Source organism: Coenobita brevimanus, chromosome 94, assembly GCF_032717465.1.
Source record: "Coenobita brevimanus isolate Jiangsu-jjx chromosome 94, ASM3271746v2, whole genome shotgun sequence".
In the NCBI taxonomy this organism is placed as follows: Eukaryota; Metazoa; Arthropoda; class Malacostraca; order Decapoda; family Coenobitidae; genus Coenobita; species Coenobita brevimanus.
The window spans coordinates 7,037,129-7,059,794 of NC_137047.1; the positions used below are offsets into that span (position 1 = coordinate 7,037,129).

Sequence of the window (22,666 nt, forward strand, 5' to 3'; positions counted from 1 at the left end):
AGGTTTAAATAGGTGCTATGCATGTCCGGTAGGGAGTTATGTAGGTGGCTTTCAAAGGTAGGCTGGGTTAGGGTCCTTAAGTACAAGTCCAGGAGGCTGGGGCCCACTATCCAGACAGGACCACTTTCCGGACATGCCTTTGGCTCTGTTACGTCGGATAGTAGAGGGATTACTGTATACTGAAATGTGAATCAGGTGACGTACGATGTTTCACTTCATCGTTTAACGTAAGGCTACTTGTGAGACGTTGGCATTTATAATAATGCATAAAAACCTCAAGTGAACGATTGACATACTCTAAAAGTATACGAATAACCTTCATATCATGTCTACATTCCCAGCTAATCAATCAGTCTCAACCGACTGCATCCATAAATTACAATAAAAATTACTGAAGATAGCTATGGGAGATGCCAGATTATAATTCAAGGTCGACTACTGTGAGGCAGAAGCAAGTTAATTATTGACTACAAGTGCAGATTATATATAATATCCAAAGCCTACACTGTTGAATGAACATAGACCTTGATAGTTCCCCATGAAATTAGTTATTATAGTATTATTCAATTAATATTAAGTATATTTATAGAATGACGGGGAATCATCTTGGGTGCGAATTGTCCTGATGGGGAATCGTCCATGTTTTGATGGTGAATTGACTTCACGGCAAATTGTCCCGGAACCGAGTCCACCTCCCTTCTCGTAGCTTTGCCGTTTGTGAGGATTTTTTCGCAGCTCTGCACCTTTTCATACTGTTTAGACATGCCTCCCAAGCCCCCTGCATAATCTCCAGCATTGGGGGAGCCTGCTGCAAAGAACCAGCAGCACCATATTCTAACTCTGGAGAGGAAATTGGAAATTTTAAGATGCCTTGAGGAGGGGCAGGGAGCCTGGGAGATTGGGCGTGCTTTAGGCCTTGTAGGAAGTGTGACCAGGAAAAAGGAGATGTACTGTACAAGAAAATGGCCACCTCGTTCTCTACATCTACAGGTATTACTTACTTCTACAGTTATATATATATATAAAAAAAAAAAAAAAAAAAGAAGGGGTAAAGTTTAGGTGGGGGGTTCAAGGCGGTCCTGGGACACATCCCCCCATTTCTATGTATATTTCAGTGGGGAAAATCGTTCCAATATACAAAATTTTGGATTACGAAAGTTTTTTTTTTTTTTGGATTATGAAAGTTTTTTTTATCACGGACCGAACAGGGTAGTACTCCCGAGGGGAGTGGGAATGCTGGTGATAGGGAGAGCTGGAGCTCCTGTTTCACTAGCTATCTAACCATCCCCCTTTGCTGACCTTTTCAGTGTGACAGTAACATGGAGAGTAGACCAGCATACTCTCCCAAACATTTCCTCTAACTATCTATGCACTACACCACATGCACTTTACATTTCACACAACGTATCCCACTACGTTACAGGGGTTGGCGCCAGCAAGGGCATGCGGCCAGAAAACTTTGCCCCTGCTACCTAGTGGCGGACTTCTGGGGGGAGGCGTGGTGGGGGTTCCGCCGGCATAGATCATGGGTCCAGGGCGAGATGGGGCTCGGGCCTGTGCTAGAGGGTACAGGGCATTGCGGTTCCCAGGCTGCCGCTTCCGCCCAATAGAGAGGGGCCCGAACCTGGGAGTAGCGCCCCAGGAGGCTGCCCTATCAGTGGGTGTATAATGGCAGGATAGTTGCAGTGCCAAGAGCGCTTGGAGGGTGTCCCTGCAGCTGTCCTGGCAGGGTGCCCCGAGGCCACTACCACAGCCACTGGTAAGCTGGTGGGCTAGGGGTCCCAGATCCATTGCCTGGACCTGGGATTGTGCAGTGAGTGGGACCTGTGCTGTGTCTGTCCCCATTTATTAATACTGAAGATGACAAAACAAAAAAGGTTTCAAAGCAAGCCTGAGGACAGTAAATCACCCATGGGGATGAGGGTGGGTTCATGGAATGTGGGAAGTTTGAGGGGAAGAGCAGGGGAAGTCGTTGAGGCATTCAGTAGGAGGTGGGTGGATGTGGCGTGTTTGCAGGAAGTCCGGTACAGGGGTGGATCAGCCAGAAAGATTGTTGGGAAGGACTGTTGCTATAAGTTGTTTTGGCAGGGGGGGACAGACGGATATGGAGGTGTTGGTGTGATGGTTGCGGAGAAATGGGTGGAATATGTTATGAATGTTTTGAGAGTAAGCAATAGGATATTGGTAGTGAAAATTCTGTTGGGAAGAAAGATAGCTGTGATTATATCGGCATATGCTCCACAGGCAGGATTGGATGAATCAGAGAAAGATAGATTTTGGGATGATTTAATACGTGTAGTGGGTGGTATGCGGGATGATGAGATAGTGATTTTGGGAGGGGACTTAAATGGTCATGTAGGTGAAGCAGCACAAGGTTATGAAGGTGTGCATGGGGGATGTGCGTATGGTATAAGGAATGCAGAAGGGGAAAGGATACTCGAGTTTGAGGAGGCAACGGACATGATTGTGTGCAACACATATTTTAGGAAAAGAGACAGTAGGTTAATTACGTATGAGTCTGGGGGAAGTAGCAGTCAGATAGATTATTTTCTGGTTAGGAGGGCCGATTGGAGGTTAGTGAGGGATGTTAAAGTTATAGGAAGTGAGGAGTGTGTGCAGCAGCACAAACTATTGATTTGTGATATGGTGCTTAAAGAACAAGTGATGAAAAAGAGGACTTATGTACCTAGGAGGAAAATATGGAAGCTGAAAAACCAAGTAGTAAGGGATGCCTTCTATAGCGAGTTGAGGAGAGTGGTGGCTGAACAGGGAGCTGTAGACAGAGGCGTTAATGAACAGTACAGAGCCCTCAAGAACAATTTCTTGAGAGTTACTGATGTAACATGCGGCTGGACAAGAGGACCACCAAGACATAAAGTAACTTGGTGGTGGGATGAGGGTGTAGAGGCTGCAATTAAGGAGAAAAGAAGGCTTTTCCGGGAATGGAAGAAGGGTGGTAGCAAAGAGGAATATTTGGCTGCCAAGCGTAGGGCTAGGAGAGAGGTATACAGGGCAAAGTCTGAGTCACAGAGACAATTACTTGATAACCTAAATCATGGGGAAAGGAAAAATATATTTAGGGTGGCAGGTCAGGTGAAGAGGGATAATCGGGATATCATAGGTGAGCAGTGTGTGAAGAATGATGAAGGAAGGGTAGTGGTGAACAGTGAGGATATTAAAGATGCATGGAGAGAGCATCATAACCGGTTGTTGAATGAGGAGTTTGACTGGGACAGGGAAGGTTTGGAGCCAGCAGATCCAGTGTCTGGCCCTTGGCCTTTGATTGATACTGCTACTGTGAGTGAGGCAATAGGCAGGATGAGGGTGGGGAAGGCAGCAGGTGTGTCTGGGTTGACTGCCGAAATGTTGAAGGCCTCAGGCGACATAGGGGTGAGTTTAGTCACTGACCTGATAAACAGGATTATTTATGAGTGTGTTGTCCCAGATGATTGGCTGAAGAGTATAATTGTAAATGTGTATAAAGGGAAGGGTGATGCCCTGGAAAGAGGAAATTATAGAGGTATAAAGCTTTTAGATCAGATGATGAAGGTAATGGAGAGAGTTTTAGAAGGTATGATTAGAGAAAGAGTGAATATTGTTGAGATGCAGTTTGGGTTTATGCCAGGTAGGGGGACCACTGATGCCATATTCATTGTTCGACAGCTTCAGGAAAAATATATTGGTAGGAGAAGGGATCTTTATTTTGTTTTTGTTGATTTGGAAAAGGCCTTTGACAGAGTCCCTAGAGAGGTGGTGAAGTGGGCAATGAGAAAGCTTGGCTTGGAGGAGTGGCTGGTTAGGGTGGTTATGGCCATGTATGTGGGTGCTCACACCCAGGTGAGAGTGAATGGAGATTTGAGTGATAAGTTTTCCGTGAATGTTGGTGTGCATCAGGGGTCAGTCTTGAGTCCCATGTTGTTTATCATGGTACTTGAAGCCCTTTCACGTGACTTTAGAAACGGACTCCCGTGGGAGTTGTTGTATGCTGATGATTTGGTGTTGATTGCAGAGAATGAAAGGGAGGCGGAGGAAAGGTTTAGGAAGTGGAGAGATGGTATGGGGCAAAAGGGTTTAAGGGTAAATGCAGATAAAACAAAAGTGATGATATCTAGGGTTGGTGGCGGTACTGTCAAAGACGAGGGAGAGTGGCCATGTGCAGTTTGCCACAAGGGCGTGGGAAGTAATTCCATCTTGTGCAGTGTGTGTGATAAATGGGTGCATAAGAGATGTAGTGGTATCAGAGGTAGACTGCGAGATAATGCTGATTTTATGTGTACGGCGTGCCGGGGTGATCAGGTGGAGATCGTCAGACGTGAAAGGATTGAACTTGCTGGTGAATCTCTTGAGAGTGTGGAAGAGTTTTGTTATTTGGGAGACATGTTGTGTGCTGGAGGTGGGGCTGGAGCTAGCTCTGTGGCTAGGGTGAGAAGTGGTTGGAAGAAGTTCAGGGAGCTCTTGCCTCTCCTGACATTGAGAGGGCTCTCCCTATGTGCTAAGGGGTCTTTGTATGCAGCATGTGTTAGGAGTGTAATGCTGTATGGCAGTGAGACCTGGGCAGTGAAGGAGGAAGACATTCGCCGGCTCAGACGTACAGAAATGACAATGATTAGGTGGATGTGCAGTGCGTCCCTGCGTCCAAGGTCTGGAGGGGCTGGGTTTACAGTGGAAGAGTTGAGAGGTAGGATGGGACTGGAGTGTATTGGTGTTGTGATGAGGAGAGGTAGATTGAGGTGGTTTGGACATGTGGAGAGGATGGGGGATGATAATTGGGTGAGGAAGGTGAGAAGTGTTAATATTGGGGGTGGGGTTGTGAGGGGTAGACCGAGAAAGACATGGGACGAGGTCATTAAGTGTGACCTTAGGGTTAAGGGACTGAACAGGGAGGCTGCAATGGATCGTGCAGCGTGGAGAGCCGCCTTTAGGTGACCAAGGCCGACACATGCAAGCATGTTGGAGCCTTTAAAAACGAAACGAAACGAAACGATATTCCTTTCGTATATTGAAGACTCCCTGTACTGTATTTAAGATAAAATGGTTTCCCTAGCTTTACTTCTGTTTGTAGGTTTTCAGATGTATCAGTGAATATTATATACAGTGCACAGAGTTTTGATATGTTAAAATAAGAGCAGGTCAGCCATCCTATTCACACATGTTCAAACTGCAAGACAAAGGCTGCCAGGGACTTTGCTTGTTCTCAGCTATCTTTTGCTCCAAGTTAGACTTGTAAGCCATGAGTAGGCTAGCAGTATGGAAGACATTAAGGATGGAGAGAAGCATGTGAAACATGTTACCAAGCGGCAGCGCAGGATTTGTCAGTGAGACATGACAAACCTTGCACTGACAAGAGATCATGGTAACTGGATGAATGTTTTGAGGAGAAGTGCATGATCTGGGATTTGGCACCCATTTTAATGTGGCAGCATCCAGATTGACTCTTATCGGATATGCTTATGTGAAGCTATAACATGTGGTGAATGTTTTTGGTGTATCCGATAGAGCCAGGATTCCGGGGGCTTGAATGATGAGTGAATGGAAGCATGGCCCATTAGATTGGGCAGATTTGGGCTGTGTGGACATTGCTACTCCTCACCCTGCCCTAGGGTGGGAAAGGAGGTCCAGATGATGATGATGATGGTAATCCACAATGCCTGGCCTCTTATAATCAGTGATATTTAATGTCAGTTACTATAGTTAAGTACTGTACAAAAGATATCATCATTCTGAGTATGTTCATTGAGGTGAGTTTGTAATGCATTCTGTACAAGAGGCCTATCTGAAGCTGACTGGATTGGTGGATGATTGCCAGAATAAAATGAAATATTGTACTGTAGTGTCATGTAAAAATTAATGGATTTAAAGGAAAGCGCATTTCAATTGTGCTGGTAGGATGTACCAGGTGCTGATAGCTTAGCCTTGCATCTGTAAGTTTGAATCTGTCAGAGGTGACTTAAGGATTTTTTATCATGTAGTGCCTCCTGGGGCGTATTTTGTTCTTGTACTCATTACCTTCGCCAACGAAGTTGGAGGAAGTTATGTATTCCTCTGTGTTAGTTCATGTGTCTGTTTATCCAGACGATATCTCCTTAGTTCTCAATGAATTTCAATGAAATTTGGTGAAAGGGTCGGGTCTTGGGCCAACCAAGAAAGAATTGATTTAATTTGGAGGCAGATCCAGATCCTGTGTATAATACTTCCAAAAGTTCTCAATGAATTTCACTAAAATTTTGTGGAAGAGTGGGCCATGGGTCAAGGAACAGTTGGTTGAATTTTGGGGCTGATCCAGATCCTATGTATTCCACACAACATCTCCATGGATCCAGATCCTATTTTAATGGCAGTGGTGGAGGTATGCACTCTTTGAGTGCTTTCTAGTTAGTCTGTGTGGTAGCCATTTGTGGGCCCCTGAAGCACCGATGGGCTAATGTGGAATTGGCTGTTGTCAGTATCATTTTTCATTGCATAATTTAGTTTCATGTTCTTTTTCATCATCATCATCATCATCCAGACCTCCTTTCCCACCCTGGGGCAGAATGACGTCCAGGACTAATGTGGAAGATAAACATGTAAATAAAGCATGATCTGGTTCTTCTTCATCATCATCATCCGGACCTCCATTCCCACCCTAGGGCAGGGTGAATTAGTAGCAACATCCAGGCAGCCCAAGTTTGCCCAGTTCAATGGGCCACGCTTCCACTCACTCATCATTCAAGCCCCCAGAATCCTTGCTTAATCTGATACGTGAGAAAAGTTTCACCACGTTCTGTAGTTTCACATGAACGTATCCGGTAGAGTCAATCCGAACGCTGTCACGTTAAAAAGGAGTACCAAATCCCTGATCATGCACTTCTTGCAACATTCATCCAGCCAGCTCAATCTCTTGTCAGTTCCCTAGCCTCACAGACTTCCATTCCTTTCTTCCTCACACACTCATCCACCATATCCCTCCACCTTCTCCTTGGCGTACCTTGCCTCTCCCTCCTTTAAATTCACTCAGATATACCTTTTTCACAACTCTGTTGTTATCCATTCTCCCTATCTGACCATAACCATCTTAGTACACTCTCATTTATTCTGGTATCCACAGACTTCCTCACTCCGTATCTTTCATAAATCACATCGTGAACCACTTGCTTAGATGCCCATTTACCCATTACACATGCCTCATTACCATCATAAAAACTCTTGATGGCACCTAGGAGCTTACCATCTACACCGTACATACACAAAACCTTCCTCTATCTAAAATCACTTTTAAGTGGCAAACGTTTTGGAGAGCCTCGGAGGGCCCATTCGTGTGGCTTTGTTGAATGTGAGAGGTGTTAATGGGGAGAGCAAGAGGGTGCAAGAGGTGAATGTGTTCAAGAGTGCAAGAAATGCCATGATGCATTATGTGAAAGAAAGGCGAAAGTGTGGGAAATGGAGGAGTGGGAGGGTGTGAAATGTGTAGGATCGGGCATGAATGGGCGAGAAGGATGCAAAGAAGGAGTTGCTTTGTTGATGAATGAGGTGTGGCAGAATGGAATGAGAGATTACAAATGTGTCGGCTTGAGATGTATGCATTATCAAGTTCAAATTTGAGAAGTGAAAGTTGCAGTGATTGTACCGTATGCACCGTGTGATAACAGAAGTGAGAGAAAGACAGGTTTGGGGATGAGCTGGATGAAGTAGTGGGAGAAATGCCCAGGAACTATAAAGTGATTGTAATGGGCAATATGAATGGAAGAGTAGGCACTGGTCCTGAGGATGACATAATGAGTTGTAATGGAGTACCAGGAGAAAATTATAATGGGAAGTGACTGAAGGACATGTGTCAGGGAAAGAGATTGTACATTTGTAACTCGTATTTCAAACAAAGATGCACATGAATGCATGTGATATAGAGGGAATGGGATTGTGTTGAAAGGAGCCTGATTGATTACGTGCTCGTAGAGAGGTCAATGCTGGGAATGGTTTGCTGATACGAGAGCAGTGAGAGGATGATGTGGAGGTTTGTCAGATCATATGATTGTGGTATGCAAGATCAAGCTGAGAGGAGTGAGGTGGACCAGGAGAGAGAGGAGCAGTCAGGGAGAAAGACTGAAAGTCGAGAAGCTAAGGATCAAAGAAATGGTAGATCAATATGGGACCAAAGGAGGGGAGAAGTTGGAATCAGTGAATTGGAATGAAATGGATCTGGACAGCCTGTGGAATGCATATAGGGATTGCCTGGTTAGGAATGCAAAAGTTGCATGTGGTATGGCATGAGTAACAACAAAGGAGAAAGGTATGGCATGGTGTGATGAAGTTAAGAGAGCAATGGAGGAAAAGAGGAATAAGTGGCTAGAGTGGTTGCAGGGCAGGGGTTCAGTTGAAATAACTGAATGTGTTGAGAGCAAGAAGCACGTAAAGAGACTAGTGAAGAGGAAAAAGGAGGAGGTAAATGATGATCTAGGAAGAAAAATAAATGCAAATTACTCTGAAAATTGGAAGTTATTCTGGAAAGAGGTGCGAAATATAGAAGTGACAGCGGAAAGAAATGTGAAAGTGTGAAGGATGTAAGTTTTAGATTATTAAACCATGGGGATCAATTTAGAGCTACAGATGGAAAGAGTATTTTGAAAGCCTGATGGTTGGTTTTGGGGGTGTGCAGAGTAGGAATGTAGTGCCAGGAAACATGACACTCGCACAGATGAAGAACGCTGTGAAGCGACTGAAAAATGAGAAAGCAGCTGGGGTTGATGAGGTGTATGCAGAGATGATTAAGTGTAGTGGAGAGGGCAGAATGAAGTGCTTCTTGAGATGTGTAAGAAGGCATGGGTGAGTGAAACTGTGCCAGCTGAGTAGAAAATGGCTGTGATTGTACCCCTGTACAAAAATAAAAGTGAGTGCAAGAATTATCATGGCATAAATTTATTGGGTGTTGTAGGAAAGGTATATGGAAGAACTATCATAGAGAAAGTAAGGGAGACATCGGAAGTTCTAGTGAGCGATGAACAGGGTGGCTTTAGAAGTGGCAGAGGATGTGTGGATCAAATATTTGCAGTGAGACAGATGGTGGAGAAGGCTTGTGAGAAGGACTATAAGGTGTTTATGGCATTTCTGGATCTGGAAAAACCGTACGACATAGTAGACAGGGAAGGTTCTTTTCCAACTTTGGTAATTAATAAGTTTCATTGCTTAATAAGTACCTATTGATTTATCCCAAAATACTGCTTATTGACCTTCCAGAAAAGGATATATTCATAATCGTTTGCTTGCATCTGACACATTATGTATGATAATAGTGTCAGTGGTGTTGAACTGTACATAATGATTGGGAGATGTAACACAAGTCATAGTGAGATTTTAATTGGACTGCATTAAAAAATGAGGCGTCTCGTGGACAAGGGGCGAATGCGCCTTTTTTTCTTTTTTTTTTTTTGTTATGAGCGTTTAAAGTTCAGGAATAGGTGGCAGACATAGAATATTATAGTATAGTATGTTATTATATATCATTAGAATCCTCTGGAAGAGGCAAATTTATACTGCAGGAAAAACACACACACACACGCACAAACACACAGTAAAACACGCGATGGTGTTTTTTCAGCATATAGTAATTATTGTTCAATCAACTTGAAATTTATTCCTGTATTAGATGTAAATGAAACTATGATACTGTGAAATTTTCAGCCAAAAATTCCCATAATTAATATTTTTCCTATAATTATTAATTAAATATTTTCATCTCCTTATCAGCAACAGATTGTTTTATTATGTGTATGATAACCATTATATTGTTAATGACTGACACAATGAAGTTATAATACTCACCAACTATTTACAACTCCAACCGCACACCAAGATGAAGAAGGGGGGGGGGCCTAATGGTTAGTAGTTGAGGACGTCATCAGAGTGTAAACAAAGCCAGGCTTCACTCACGTGCTTCGCGGGATGACTAGCGGGGATGCTAGCGCGCGTCTGATTGGCTGAGAGGCGGCCCTTTAACTCTGACAGAGGGAGCCGCTCGCCCATTGGCTGGGCGCGTGCCGACATTCGCCCCTACAGCTCTGAAATCACAGACCCTCCCCACCCTCCTCCTCCTCCCTTCCACGTGTGCAAAACAAGGGAGATTGAACCTAGAATTCTGAACCCACATGGGTCAGAATCGGAAAACGCTCATCACCACGAGATTTTCAATGCTTCCATCTATCGGAAAACATGCATAACTCATTTTTGATGGGGGTGGCACATTCGCCCCTTGTCCACGAGACTCCTCAAATGAAAAATTGTATTAATGTATTAATCTTATACTAATCTTATCTTTTGTTTTACAGGTTAGTGTATCACAGTCAGAGTTAGCGTCGTTGATAAGTACAGCAGAAAACTTAAAAATAAAGGGTCTAGCTGAACCAGACAGACCCACAGAAAAAGCTGTAAAAAGACTCGCCTCACCACCGAGACCACAGACATTACCCACACAGACCGCTCCAGTGACCGCGGTGGGAGTGACGCAACATTTGCAAGTGTCAAAATACCCTCAATCTAGTCCTGTTACCAAACGAAAAAAGACCGAACAGTTCAGTGTGCAAAGTAGTTATGTGGGAGTGCGTGAGAATCAGGAAGAGACTGTTACCGTTGAGGCAGGGAATGGGGAGAACCTCAGCTTGCGTGGTGAGAACTTAAGTCTAAGAGGAGAGAACCTAAGTTTACGGGAGCATCCAGCCCCACAGGTGGTGTTGGTGCCGTCCCATGAACCCCCACACCAGGCTGATGTTGCCCCCCACGCCCCACAGCCATATGCTAGTCACCATGGCCCCATCACAGCCTCGGAGGGGGTACTATACTCAGTCTCAGGAACAGCCATATATGCTGGTACTGCCCAGGTCAGTTCATCGGGGAGAGGAGAGCAGGTGGGACGGGAGGTGTATCCACAGGCAGACCAGTACCACAGCGGTGATGAAGGCACGTTACCTGGACCTTCAGGAGTACAACCTCAGCAGACACACCCAGAGACTTCCATGGTGAGTTTCTGTAACTTTTACTTAAGAATATCACTGTACTTTAATGACAAACACTTCCATCAGCCTTAGGTGGTGCTGTAGTTTTAAGAAATAGCTTACTCGTGTTAGTCAGTACAAGACATGCCTAGCATTCATATAGCCATAGTTAATTCAGCATAACTCACTGTTTATATTGTCAAATAATTATGGAGTTAACAGTAATAAATGGAACCCTGCATATTATCAATTTGGCACTTGCAGATTTCATGCCTCAGCCAGTTGCCACATTCTTTTTCTTTAGGAACTGTCAGGTTTGACTAGAACAAGATTGATGGTTTATTACATGTACAGTACACCCTCATTATCGACGGGGGTTAAGTACCTAAGATACCCGTCGATGCCTAAAACTGTCGATACCGATTTTCGTCTGGTCAGGTACCCTCTTGTTTATATATTTTGGTGTCCCTTCAATCACTTGTATGTAATATGCAATTTAGTTTTAGTATTTCATAGAAATAAATTAGTTAGGCAATTGAAAAACTGAGTATCATAATAAAACTACCTATATTAAGTAAATAATTATGGAAAAAATGGCATAATATCTGATGTTGATGCGTAGTGGTGGTACACTGGACCTCAACTTGTAGTGGCTGCCGTATCGTCATTTCTCTCTCCACCTGCACCTCACTCCATCTAAAAATAAAAGGCAAAACCAGCAGTTGTAGCCATCCATACATTTACATAACCGAGTGTGAAAAAAAAAAAAAAAATCATCCAGTCAGTTGGATCTCTTGTCAGTCCCTTTGCCTCACCAACTTCCATACCTCTCTTCCTCACACACTCATCCACCATAACCCTCCACCTTCTTGGCCTACCTCACCTCCTCCCTACTTCAAATTTGCTCAGATATTCCTTTTTCACCACTCTGTTGTCATCCATTCTCTCCACATGACCATGCCATCTCAATACACTCTCTTTGATTCTGGTGTCCACAGACTTCCTTACGCCACATCTTTCACAAATCACATTATTCCATATCGTATCCACGCTCTGTACTCCACACACATTCCTCAGCAGTCCCATCTCCACTGCTTTTACTCTTGACTTTTCATTTTCATGCTACACTGTAGTCTCACATCTGTATGTTAGAGTTGGTACTAACACTCCTTCATTTATGCCTCATGCAGCTGCAACACTCAAGCCTCTGTTTCTTATCAAAGCCTTCATAGCACCAGCAACATCTTTTCCTTGTGTCACTCTACTTTCCACTTCTTTTGTCCATTTTCCTCTCTTTTTCTGTCACTGTACCCAGTTGTTTGAACTCTAGCACCAGTTCCAGTCACTCTCTATTCACTGGAACATCACACTGGGAGTCACCTTCACTCTCAGTAACCATCACTTTACTCCTTTGTCCATTTACTTTCAAGGCACGACTGTCACAGACATCTACAAAAACTCTGTATTAGTCCACCAAGCTCATGTCTGGTATTTGCAAGTAGCACTGCATCACAAGCTTACGACAAATTTTAGATACTGGTATTCCATCCATCACCATTTATTACCAATGCCATCCCTCTTTCCATTACTCATGTTTTTACATCTCTCATCACCTCATCCATATACAGTATATATATTGAACAACCATGGGGACATCACACAACCTTGTCAGACACCCACATTGATTGTGAACCATTCACTTGGATGCCCATTTACCCATGCACATGCCTCGCTGCCGTCATAAAAACTCTTGACAGTACCTAGCAGTTTATCATCTGCACCGTAAATGCGCAAAACGTTCCACAGTCCTTCTCTGTTGCCTTTGTTGTACGGTATGCTTTTTTCAGATCCCTAAATGACATGAACACCCCATAAGCCTTTTTCGTAAGCCTCTTCCACTGTCTGTCTCACTGCAAATATTTGATCCACACATCCTCTGCCCCTCCTAAAGCCTCCCTGTTTGTCACTCCCTAGGGACTTCTGATATCTCTGTAACTTTCTCTATAATAATTCTTCCATATCCCTTCCCTACAACACTCAATAGACTTATGCCATGATAATTCTTGCACCCACTTTGACTGGAAGTTGAAGAGCTGAGGATCAAGAAATGACAGGTGAATACCGGTACAGGACCAAAGTAGGGAAGGAGTTAGAATTGGTGAATTGGAATGAAATGGATCTGGACAGCCTGTGGAATGCATATAGGGATTGCTTATTTAGGAATGCTAAAGCGGTGTGTGGTGTGGCAAGAGTAACAACAAGGAAGAAAGGTACGGCATTGGTGGGATGAAGAGATTAAGAGAGCAGTGGAGGAAAAGAGGAAGTAGTGGCTAGAGTGGTTACAGGACAGGGGTTCAGTTGAGTATAATTTATTGAGAGCAAGAACCATGTAAAGAGACTAGTGGAGTGAAAAAGAAGGAGGTAAATGACGATCTAGGAAGAAAATGCAAATTACTTCGAAAATAGGAAGTTATTCTGGTATGAGGTGTGGGAATTTAGAAGTGACAGTGGAAAGGAATGTGAAATTGTGAAGGATGTAAGTGGTAGATTATTAACCCGTGGGGATGAAGTGAGGACTGGATGGGAAGAACATTTTAAGAGCCTGATGAATGGGAATAGAGAGAGCAGAGCCACTGTAAACATGACTGGTTTTGCGGGATGTGCAGAGGAGGAATGCAGTGCCAGGAAACGGAACACTGACACAGGTGAAGTGTGCTGCGAAACGGCTGAAAAATGAGGAAGCAGCTGGGGTTGATGAGGTGTGTGCAGAGATGATTAAGTGCAGTGGAGAGAATAAAATGAAGAGTTTGTTGGAGATGTGTACAAATGCATGGATGAGTGAAACTGTGTCAGCAGAGTGGAAAAAGGCAGTGATTGTACCCTTGTGCAAAAATAAAAGAGCAAAGCGAGTGCATGAATTATCGTGGCATAAGTTTATTGAGTGTTGTAGGAAAGGTATATGGAAAAATTATTTTATAAAAAGTAAGAGAGATATAAGAAGTCCTAGTGAGTGATGAATAGGATGGCTTTAGGAGTGACAGAGGAGGATCGAATATTTGCAGTGAGACAGATAGTGGAGAAGACTTGTGAGAAGGACTATAAGGTGTTTATGGCATTCATGGATCTGGAAAATGCATATGACAGAGTAGACAGAGGAGGATTGTGGAAGGTTTTGTGCATGTATGCTGTAGATGGTAAGCTGCTAGGTGCCATCAAAAGTTTTTATGGTGGTAGAGAGGCATGTGAAAGGTTACATGGGCTTGTAAGTGAATGGTTCATGACCAGTGTGGGTGAGCAACAAGGTTGTGTGATTTCCCCGTGGTTGTTCAAAAAATATATATATATATATATATATATATATATATATATATATGGATGGGATGATGAGAGATGTAAAAACATGAGTACTGGAGAGGGGGATGGCACTGGTAATGAATGGTGATGGATGGAATATCTCAGATTTGTTGTATGCTGATATTGCAGTACAACTTGCAAATACTGGACAAGAACTTGGTAGGCTAACGCAGAGTTTTGCTGATGTCTGTGACCATCGTGCCTTGAGAGTAAATGTAGAAAAGAGTAAAGTGATGGTTGTTGAGAGAGAAGGTGACTTCCAGTGTGATGTTACAGTGAATGGAGATGAGACTGGAATTGGTAAGAGAGTTCAAATACCTGGGTACAGTGATAGAAAAGAGAGGAAAATGTGCAAAAGAAGTGGAAATAGAGTGATACAATGAAGGAAGGTAGCTGGTGCAATGAAGGCCTTGATGAGAAAAAGAGGCTTGAGTGTTGCAGCTGCACAAACTTACATGAGGGAGTGTTAGTGCCAACTTTAACATAAGGATGTGAGACTTTGGTGTGGCATGAAAATGAAAAGTCAAGAGTTAGAACAGTGGAGACGAGACTACTGAGGAATGTATGTGGAATAAAGAGAGTGGATAGGATACAAGATAATGTGATTCGTGAAAGATGTGAAGTGAGGAAGTCTGTGGACACCAGAATCGAAGAGAGTGTACTGAGATGGTATGGTCATGTGGAGAGAATGGATGACAATAGAGTGGTGAAAAAGTTATATCTGAGCAGATTTGAAGGAGGGAGGAGGTGAGGTAGGCCAAGGAGAAGGTGGAGGGATATGGTGGATAAGTGTGCGAGGAAGAGAGGTTTGGAAGTCAATGAGGCTGGGGAACTGACAAGAAATTGAGCTGGCTGGATAAATGTTGTGAGAAGTGCATGATCAGGGATTTGGCACCCCTTTTTAATGTGACAGCATCTGGGTTGACTTTTTTAGATACTTTTATGTGAAGGTACAGAATGTGGTGAATGTTTTTGGCATATCAGATTGAGCCAGGATTCCGTGGGCTTGAATGATGAGTGAATGGAAATGAGGCCCATTGGATTGGGCAAACTTGGGCTGTCTGTACATTGCTACTCCTCACCCTACTCAAGGGTGGGAAAGGAGGTCTGGATAATGATAATGATGATGATGACTTTGCTCACCTTTATTTTTTGTTCAGGGGTACAGTCACTGCCATTTTCCACTCTACTGACACAGTTTCACTCATCCATGCCATCTTACATATCACCAACAAACATTTCATACCATACTGCTCTCTCCACTACACTTAATCATCGATGCATACACCTCATCTACCCCAGCTTTTTTCCCATTTTTCAGCTGCTTCACTACGTTCTTCACCTTTGCAAGTGTCACCTTTTCCTGGCGCTGCATTTCTTCCCCGTACACCCCCAAAACCAATTGTGTTAACAGTTGCTTTGCTCTCTCCATTCCCATTCATCAGGCTTTCAAAATATTCTTTCTATCTGGTCCTTACTTCATCCCCATGGGTTAGGCTAATAATCTACCACTTACATCCTTCACACTTTCACATTTCTATTCACTGTCACCTTTTTTTATTAAATTATTGATTATACACAAAACATTCAGACATTACTTAACACTCATGGTTTTGCATACTGAGCAACATTATGAAACGAATGGAATGACTAGATGAAACATACCGGTAATTTTATTGTTCTTCTGCATCCCCTTCCCATTTGTGGCTTGTTGTCCAATGTTAGGGTACACTTAAAACACTCATTGGACCTGGATAAATTGCTTACAGCTGTTCTGAATGATACAACAGAGCCCATGCACAATCTTTTCTCACACACGTGCATGCTGTTTCATCCTCACACTAATCTACACACCCCCACACTACATTATACATCCTTGCAGTGTCCCATACCTTCTCGGAATATCTCATATGACCATACAGTATCAGACTACCTCACACACTACACTACTTTCTCAGACCCCTACAGTATACCAGGTATACGGTCATAGAGGAAGTTGGGGATATCACTAAAATTTGGGGAAACTTAGGGAAACTGGTGAGGGATAGAGTACTAAAAATCTTACATAGACCTGTATAGCTCATGTGCTGCTTACTAATTGTGAAGTTTGATATTGGTGAGTGATGAGATATAGAAGCAAATATAGATAAGAATTAATGGTTGTTAAGGTATGACTTACCTTCTGATGTGCTGATGAATGGAGGGGGACATGAGTTGGTGGAATACCGGTATATATAGTATGTACCCACTCTCTACCTAGTGACAATGATAGTAAAGGGAGGAACCATAAATATATGAAGACAGTGAAGTGTACATTGGCCTAGGAAAAAAAAAAAAATCACCTATGCTATGAAGATCGTGTTAAGAATAAGAGGACCTTAAGAATACTAACGAAATTTGATGTGGTATGAGTGACTGTGAAATGGTGAGATTTAGCGCAAGAGTAGTGGAAATATGAGTGTTCAGGAATATTGAATTTACTTAGATTGGATAGGGTAAGATTTTTGAAAGATGTGGGCAAATGAAGACTAGGGAAGACAGTAGGCAAAGTTTTAACCGCTAAAAGATGAGCATCGGAACATTCTGACATAAGTTTAGGATGGGCATAATCGACAGGGGCAATATGGTGGGGGGGTTTGTGGTGGTGGGGGTTAGGGGAGGGGGGGAGGGGTTTGGGGTGGTGTGAAGGGGGAGGTGGGGGGTGGATATGGTGGGGGGTGAGGGGGTGATGGGTGGGGGTGTGGGGGTTTGGGAGTTGGATTGGTGGGGTGGTTTGGGAGGTGTGGGGGATTTGGGGGTGGAGGTGTGGGGGTGTGGGACTGGGGGTGGGGGAGGGTAGGGGGTAATGGGTTGGGGTGGTGGGGGGGGATGGTGAGGGATTGGGGGGTTGGGATGGTAGGAGGGTGGGGGTTAGGAATGGTAAGGGGGGGTTGGGGGGGTTTGGAGGTAGGGATGGGTGGGGGGTGGGGGTGGTGGAAGGGAGGGTGGGGTGGGTGGAGTGGGTTTGAGGGGTGGAGGGGGCTGTGACTGCATATTCAGACACCCTTCTTTATGGCCCTAGTATCCTCGGACAGCATATGCATACACCCGCCCTTTAGAGGTTAATGAGAGTGATAGGATCCACTCACTCTATGTAGTGCTGCTGTCGGGTGTCTGCCCTTTCCTCTCCTCCATCCTTCTTTCCTTCCATCCTCTTCTGTCTTCCTTTCCTTCTTTCTTTCCTTGTCCTTCTGCCTACGGGTAACTTTACACTCCCTCTTCTGTCTTTCTTTCAATTCATTCTTTCCTCTTCCTTCTGCTTGTGGGTGACTCTACACTGAGTGACAAGCCAAATGGTTTCCTGTACACCAGGAAACCATTTACTAAACTGGGTGGTAACCATATAACCAGATTTTGGCACCTGGTGGTTTAGTGGGTAATTATTGCACTCCAATTGGATTGAGCTGGTGAAGGTTATATCCAAGGGGTGGTTGGGGTTGATTGCTCATGTAATGTCACTCAGGGATGAGTGGGGTTGGTCACTCTCATCTTAAATGTCAGGACCAACTCCCTAGCCCCGGGCTCCTATGCTTCTCATGTGGCAATGTAGGATTGGATGATGGATGGATGAAAATGATAGGATTATGTGAAAATTTCATATTTTGTGTGGATATGCTGGAGAGAGCTACAGTTGATGAGTAAGCTTGAGTGGGTATGATGCTGAATTGAAAAAATACTGCAGATAAAAACAAGAAGATGAAGTTTGAAAGGAAGACTATATTGTAGTTAATATTAGAAATTGGTAGAGGATGAAAGGAAAAGCAGGATAGATTTCGAATAAAGATGATAGAAGAGACTCATGAGGAAGTATATAGTTATGGATATATGGAAATGTGCATGTATGGCAAAACATAATGTGAAGAGTGAAGAGTAAGTGGTGACCTGGATGGTATCTTGAGAGGCAGGGTGAACAGTAATAAGATGGAGCTCATACTCTGGATTTGGACCTTATCTCTCGAGAGACTAAGGGAGGAAAAAAGCAGTTTTTTCATTGTGCTATATAGAATAATACAGTCTATATATAATGCAGTAATAATTTTCATAAGCTATATGCTCCCAAAGGTCCCATGTCTAGCCAACTTAGCTGTTGCCTTCTCTGATCACTGTGTTATGAAACAAAACATTGTCTGTACTGAAGGAGTTATCCAACAGAGTCACAGTTCATTTCAGTGTCTTGAAACAAATGACCATCTAAACTAAAGGAGTTATCTTACTGTCACTGTTCATGTTACAGTGGTACTCTGTTATGCACTATAGCTTGCAGACTTTATGAAGACATGTTACTGTAGGTCTGAAAGATTTTTTTTTTTTTTTTTTTTTTCTTTGGGTGAGTGAGTTTTCATAGTGGGAAACTTTTGTGCAAGATAAGAGGACTGGCAGTATATAAGTATTGCTTAAATTTACATTACCTTTGTACTCATTTGAGTGTGTCCATTACATATCCAAAATTAAAAGAAAGAGTTAGGTTTAGAACAATGGTAGTTCATATATGGGATTGTCTTGGCTGAGTACATTTCCTTGTCCCTTGCCCTTGGTCTCAGCTGCAACAACTTTGTTTACAGCCAGCGAGAGGGAGGGAGGTAAAGTCCTGTTTCATACTTCTTGTGTCTCTTAACCTTGATACCTGTACTGATTTGTTAGAGGGTTCTACTATACTGCATGTGCAATTTCCCATTCCAACCTTCCCCTTCATTCCATCGCCTACCCAGTTCCAAATGGTACATTTCCTCCTATACCACCCCCCACCTGATGTCCACAAATCATATCTCGACCATCCCTCCCTCCCTCCTACACTCCTCACTTAACTTCCTCCATCTTTCTCAGTAGTGTAGTGTAGGATTGTGGTATTAAGGAGTCTTAGAGTATGTGTCTCTTATTTTGTAGTTTATTAACAGTGGTCCATTGGTAACTTCTTTTTCTTATGTTTCAAGATCCTCCTCACCCCATTGTAGTGCAGTATGAGAAATTGGAATGTGATGAGAGTTATGTATTGGCTGATGTAAATAGCCATGGGAAATCATAAGGCTGAGCAAGAGGAAATTGAAAACACTAATGAATTATTAGTGAATAGATTAGATGATTTAAGGATTTGGTAAATGGTTGATTTCCATTTGCATCTTGGGGTAAAGTAAGTACTTTCACTTAAATAATTTGCTTAGTTAGGGTTGTTTTGTATGTTGCATTGCAAGGATTCAGCAGACTAGTAGAACAAGCCTGATTACAGGTCCTTTATGTTTTGATAATGCACATACTTTTTCAAAGGATTGATTCTTGGTTTTTCATTGTACAGTTTTACTCCAGTGTATGTATTGTTTTTCTTGCATGTCCCATTGTACATTATAATTTATTGCCATATGTATATGCAGCATACAAATTTACAGTTTGCCTGTGGTGTGGAGCCAAGAATGTTGAAGGTATTAATGATGTATTAATGGCTGTGACTTATTTTACAGGGCTTTCTGTAGATAGTCCTGTACTAATGTGTATTCTCCTTCCAGTTTCAGAGATGCCACCTACCATTTTCCTTTTAGTGTGATGTAGGGGTGTAATGGGGCCTAAAACTAGGCTACCATAATCTAAATCATTAGAGTAAGAGACAGGTTTACTTTCCTGGCATCTTTATACATGACAAGAACTTCAAGGGTGACTTTTTTTTTTTTACCAGAGAGGTACAGTAAGTCCGTCTTTTTTTCCATAAATTATTTAAATTTCAGATTGATTTGCTGTTACATATACAATATGTACACTGGGTCACAAACTTATCGGTGCACAGGGGGTGCAGTGCCTACCTAAAAGGTTCAAACAACTGCTGACATAACCAACGTCTCATTGTGTATCATCAATGTTTGTCTATATTAACATTACATTTGCTATATGTTTGCAAGAGGATATTGCTAGTTGGCAATATATAACACCTCCCGACATCAGAGCTACCAACGTGTGATAGGTTGGATACTAATACAGTATTTCAGTGACCTTCGTTCTGTGGTCCCAAATGTTTCATGCATGTTGTGCACCGATACTTTTGTGACCCAGTGTACAGTACTGTATTGGTACACTGGTTGAAGTTTCGTGAACAGTACTGGTGATACTTGTGCTTGGTGATCATGCACATATTGGCAGCTGGTGACAGGGTATGTGGCTGAAGCATGTATCCTGCCAAGGGAAGATGGTTATCCCTTCCCTGCATAGTCCTGGGTCACCCCTGGGCAAGGTGTAACACCCATTGACCCACCACACAGGTAGTAGGTGGTTAATTACCATCATCCCAAGAGGTACCATTATGGGAGTGACATGGAACTAAGGTTGGGCAGATGGTCTTGCACAACACTCCCAGGCAGGGAACTTAACCACATTTATCATATAGTCAGAGTTCAGGCTGAGACTTCTCAGACATACTGTATCTCCAATATACAGCTTATCATATTTGGGGCCATGCCCCCTCCTTTTTCCCTGCACCTCACCATGTGAAAGGACCCTGTTCTGACCCTGGCAAGGAAGTGCCCGTCACAGGAAGGCAGCTGTTTGCATGTGGCCTGTTTTTTCTGCTTGACCAGACACTCCATACTAGAGCAGCAACCAATGATCATAGATGTATTGGTTTTGTGAAAGAGATAAAAAATGGCTATCATCATCATCATCATCATCATCATCATCATCATCATCATCATCTAATCCTGTGTTGCCCCATGAGCATAGGAGCCCAGGGCTTGGCAAGTTGGTCCTGACATTTAAGATAAGAGTGACCAGCCTCACTCATTCCTGAGTGGCATTACATAAGGAATAAATCCCAACCACCCCTTGATTACAAAGCGACACAGGCTTAATCTGGCTGGAGCACCTTAACTACCCACCAAACCACTCGGTGCCGTAGTTTGGTTATGTGGTTACCGCCCAGTGTAATAAATGGTTTCCTGGTGCACAGAAAGCCATTTGGCTTGTCACTTAGTGTATAGTCACCCATAGACAGAAAGGAAGAGGAAAGAAAGAATGAAGGACATACAAGGAAGGATGGAAAGAAGGAAGAGAGAGTGGAAAGGGCAGCCACCTTAGTCGAGCACTACATCAAGTTAGTAGATGGTGAGCACCCCCACCACTTCAGAATACAATACAGTAATACAGAAATTATTGAACAGTTACCATTAATGTTCCAACATGGATGCATCTCATATAAAATTAGTATAGCTACTGTACTATATATATATACAGTATATATATATATATATATATATATATATATATATATATATATACAGTATATATATATATATATATATATATATATATATATATATATATATATATATATATATATAATATATACAGTAAAACGTTGATATAATGGACTTCATTAGACTGGAATTCGCTTTTATCGGAATTGGGGAGCTACTGGACTAAATTCCTATATACCAGAAAATGTCCGATAAAGCCAGAAGTTGTCCAGACTACCTGACCACTTCAGCTATATTCACCACAATAAGGTAATTAAAAGATATGTTTATCAGTGTACAGGACAGTATTGTTATATCATTTGATTATTGTAGTGAAGTATAACACAGCACAGTACTGCAATGGTAGTGAAAACAGTTTAAAAACCATTGGTGCAATCTGAACTAATGTCTGATATATTGGAAAAAGTCCGGATTAGCAGGGGAAAGTCCGGATGTTGCTTTTTTCGGAATGGCTTGGGGCCCTAAGTAGTCCGTTATAGTGAAGTCATACTGTATATATACAGTAATACCTCGATATATGATACCCCTAGATGCGATACCCTGGCTTAACAGTGGGGGTAGAAATTACACCATACCCCGCCTAACAATGGCCAAACCCTGGTTTAACGATGGGTTTTGATTTTTCTTACCGATTTTGATGATATTTCAGACTAAAATTGTGTGTTTAGATTGATTTATAAACTGTTTTTAGACTTTGATTAATGTGTTCTAGCCATAGGTGGGGTGAACATTGTCATTTTGGGGGTACAGTTTACTAAGCTTGATTTTTTTCCAGACATATTTGACGATATTCAGATTTGATTTGTTGGTTTTAGTGAGCTATTTACAGGTATTAGGGTTAGGGTAGCTTTTTTGACAGCTGTTTGGTCATTTACTGTAGATTGCCTTTAAACCTGTTTTTGGGCTCATCTGGGTGGGTTTTGGACTTGCTTTGGGGGGAAACCCAAGGCTGGTAAACGGTCTTCATTGAAATACATGTTAAAAGTACCCCAATATATGATAGCCCACCTAACAATGGGGTTTTACCTAACCAATTAGATTGTTAAACTGGGGTATGCCTGTACAGTATATATATATATATAT

General features: G+C 42.7%; 1 protein-coding gene across 1 annotated transcript in view; it reads left to right on the forward strand.

Moving 5' to 3' along the window:
- Positions 1 to 22,666, forward strand: part of LOC145412987 (uncharacterized) — a 121,679-nt gene that overhangs the window by 23,717 nt on the left and 75,296 nt on the right. The window contains exon 5 of the mRNA XM_080282810.1: positions 10,296 to 10,982. Coding sequence (XP_080138936.1) covers positions 10,296 to 10,982 — 687 coding nt within the window. The remainder of the gene's footprint in view (positions 1 to 10,295; positions 10,983 to 22,666) is intronic.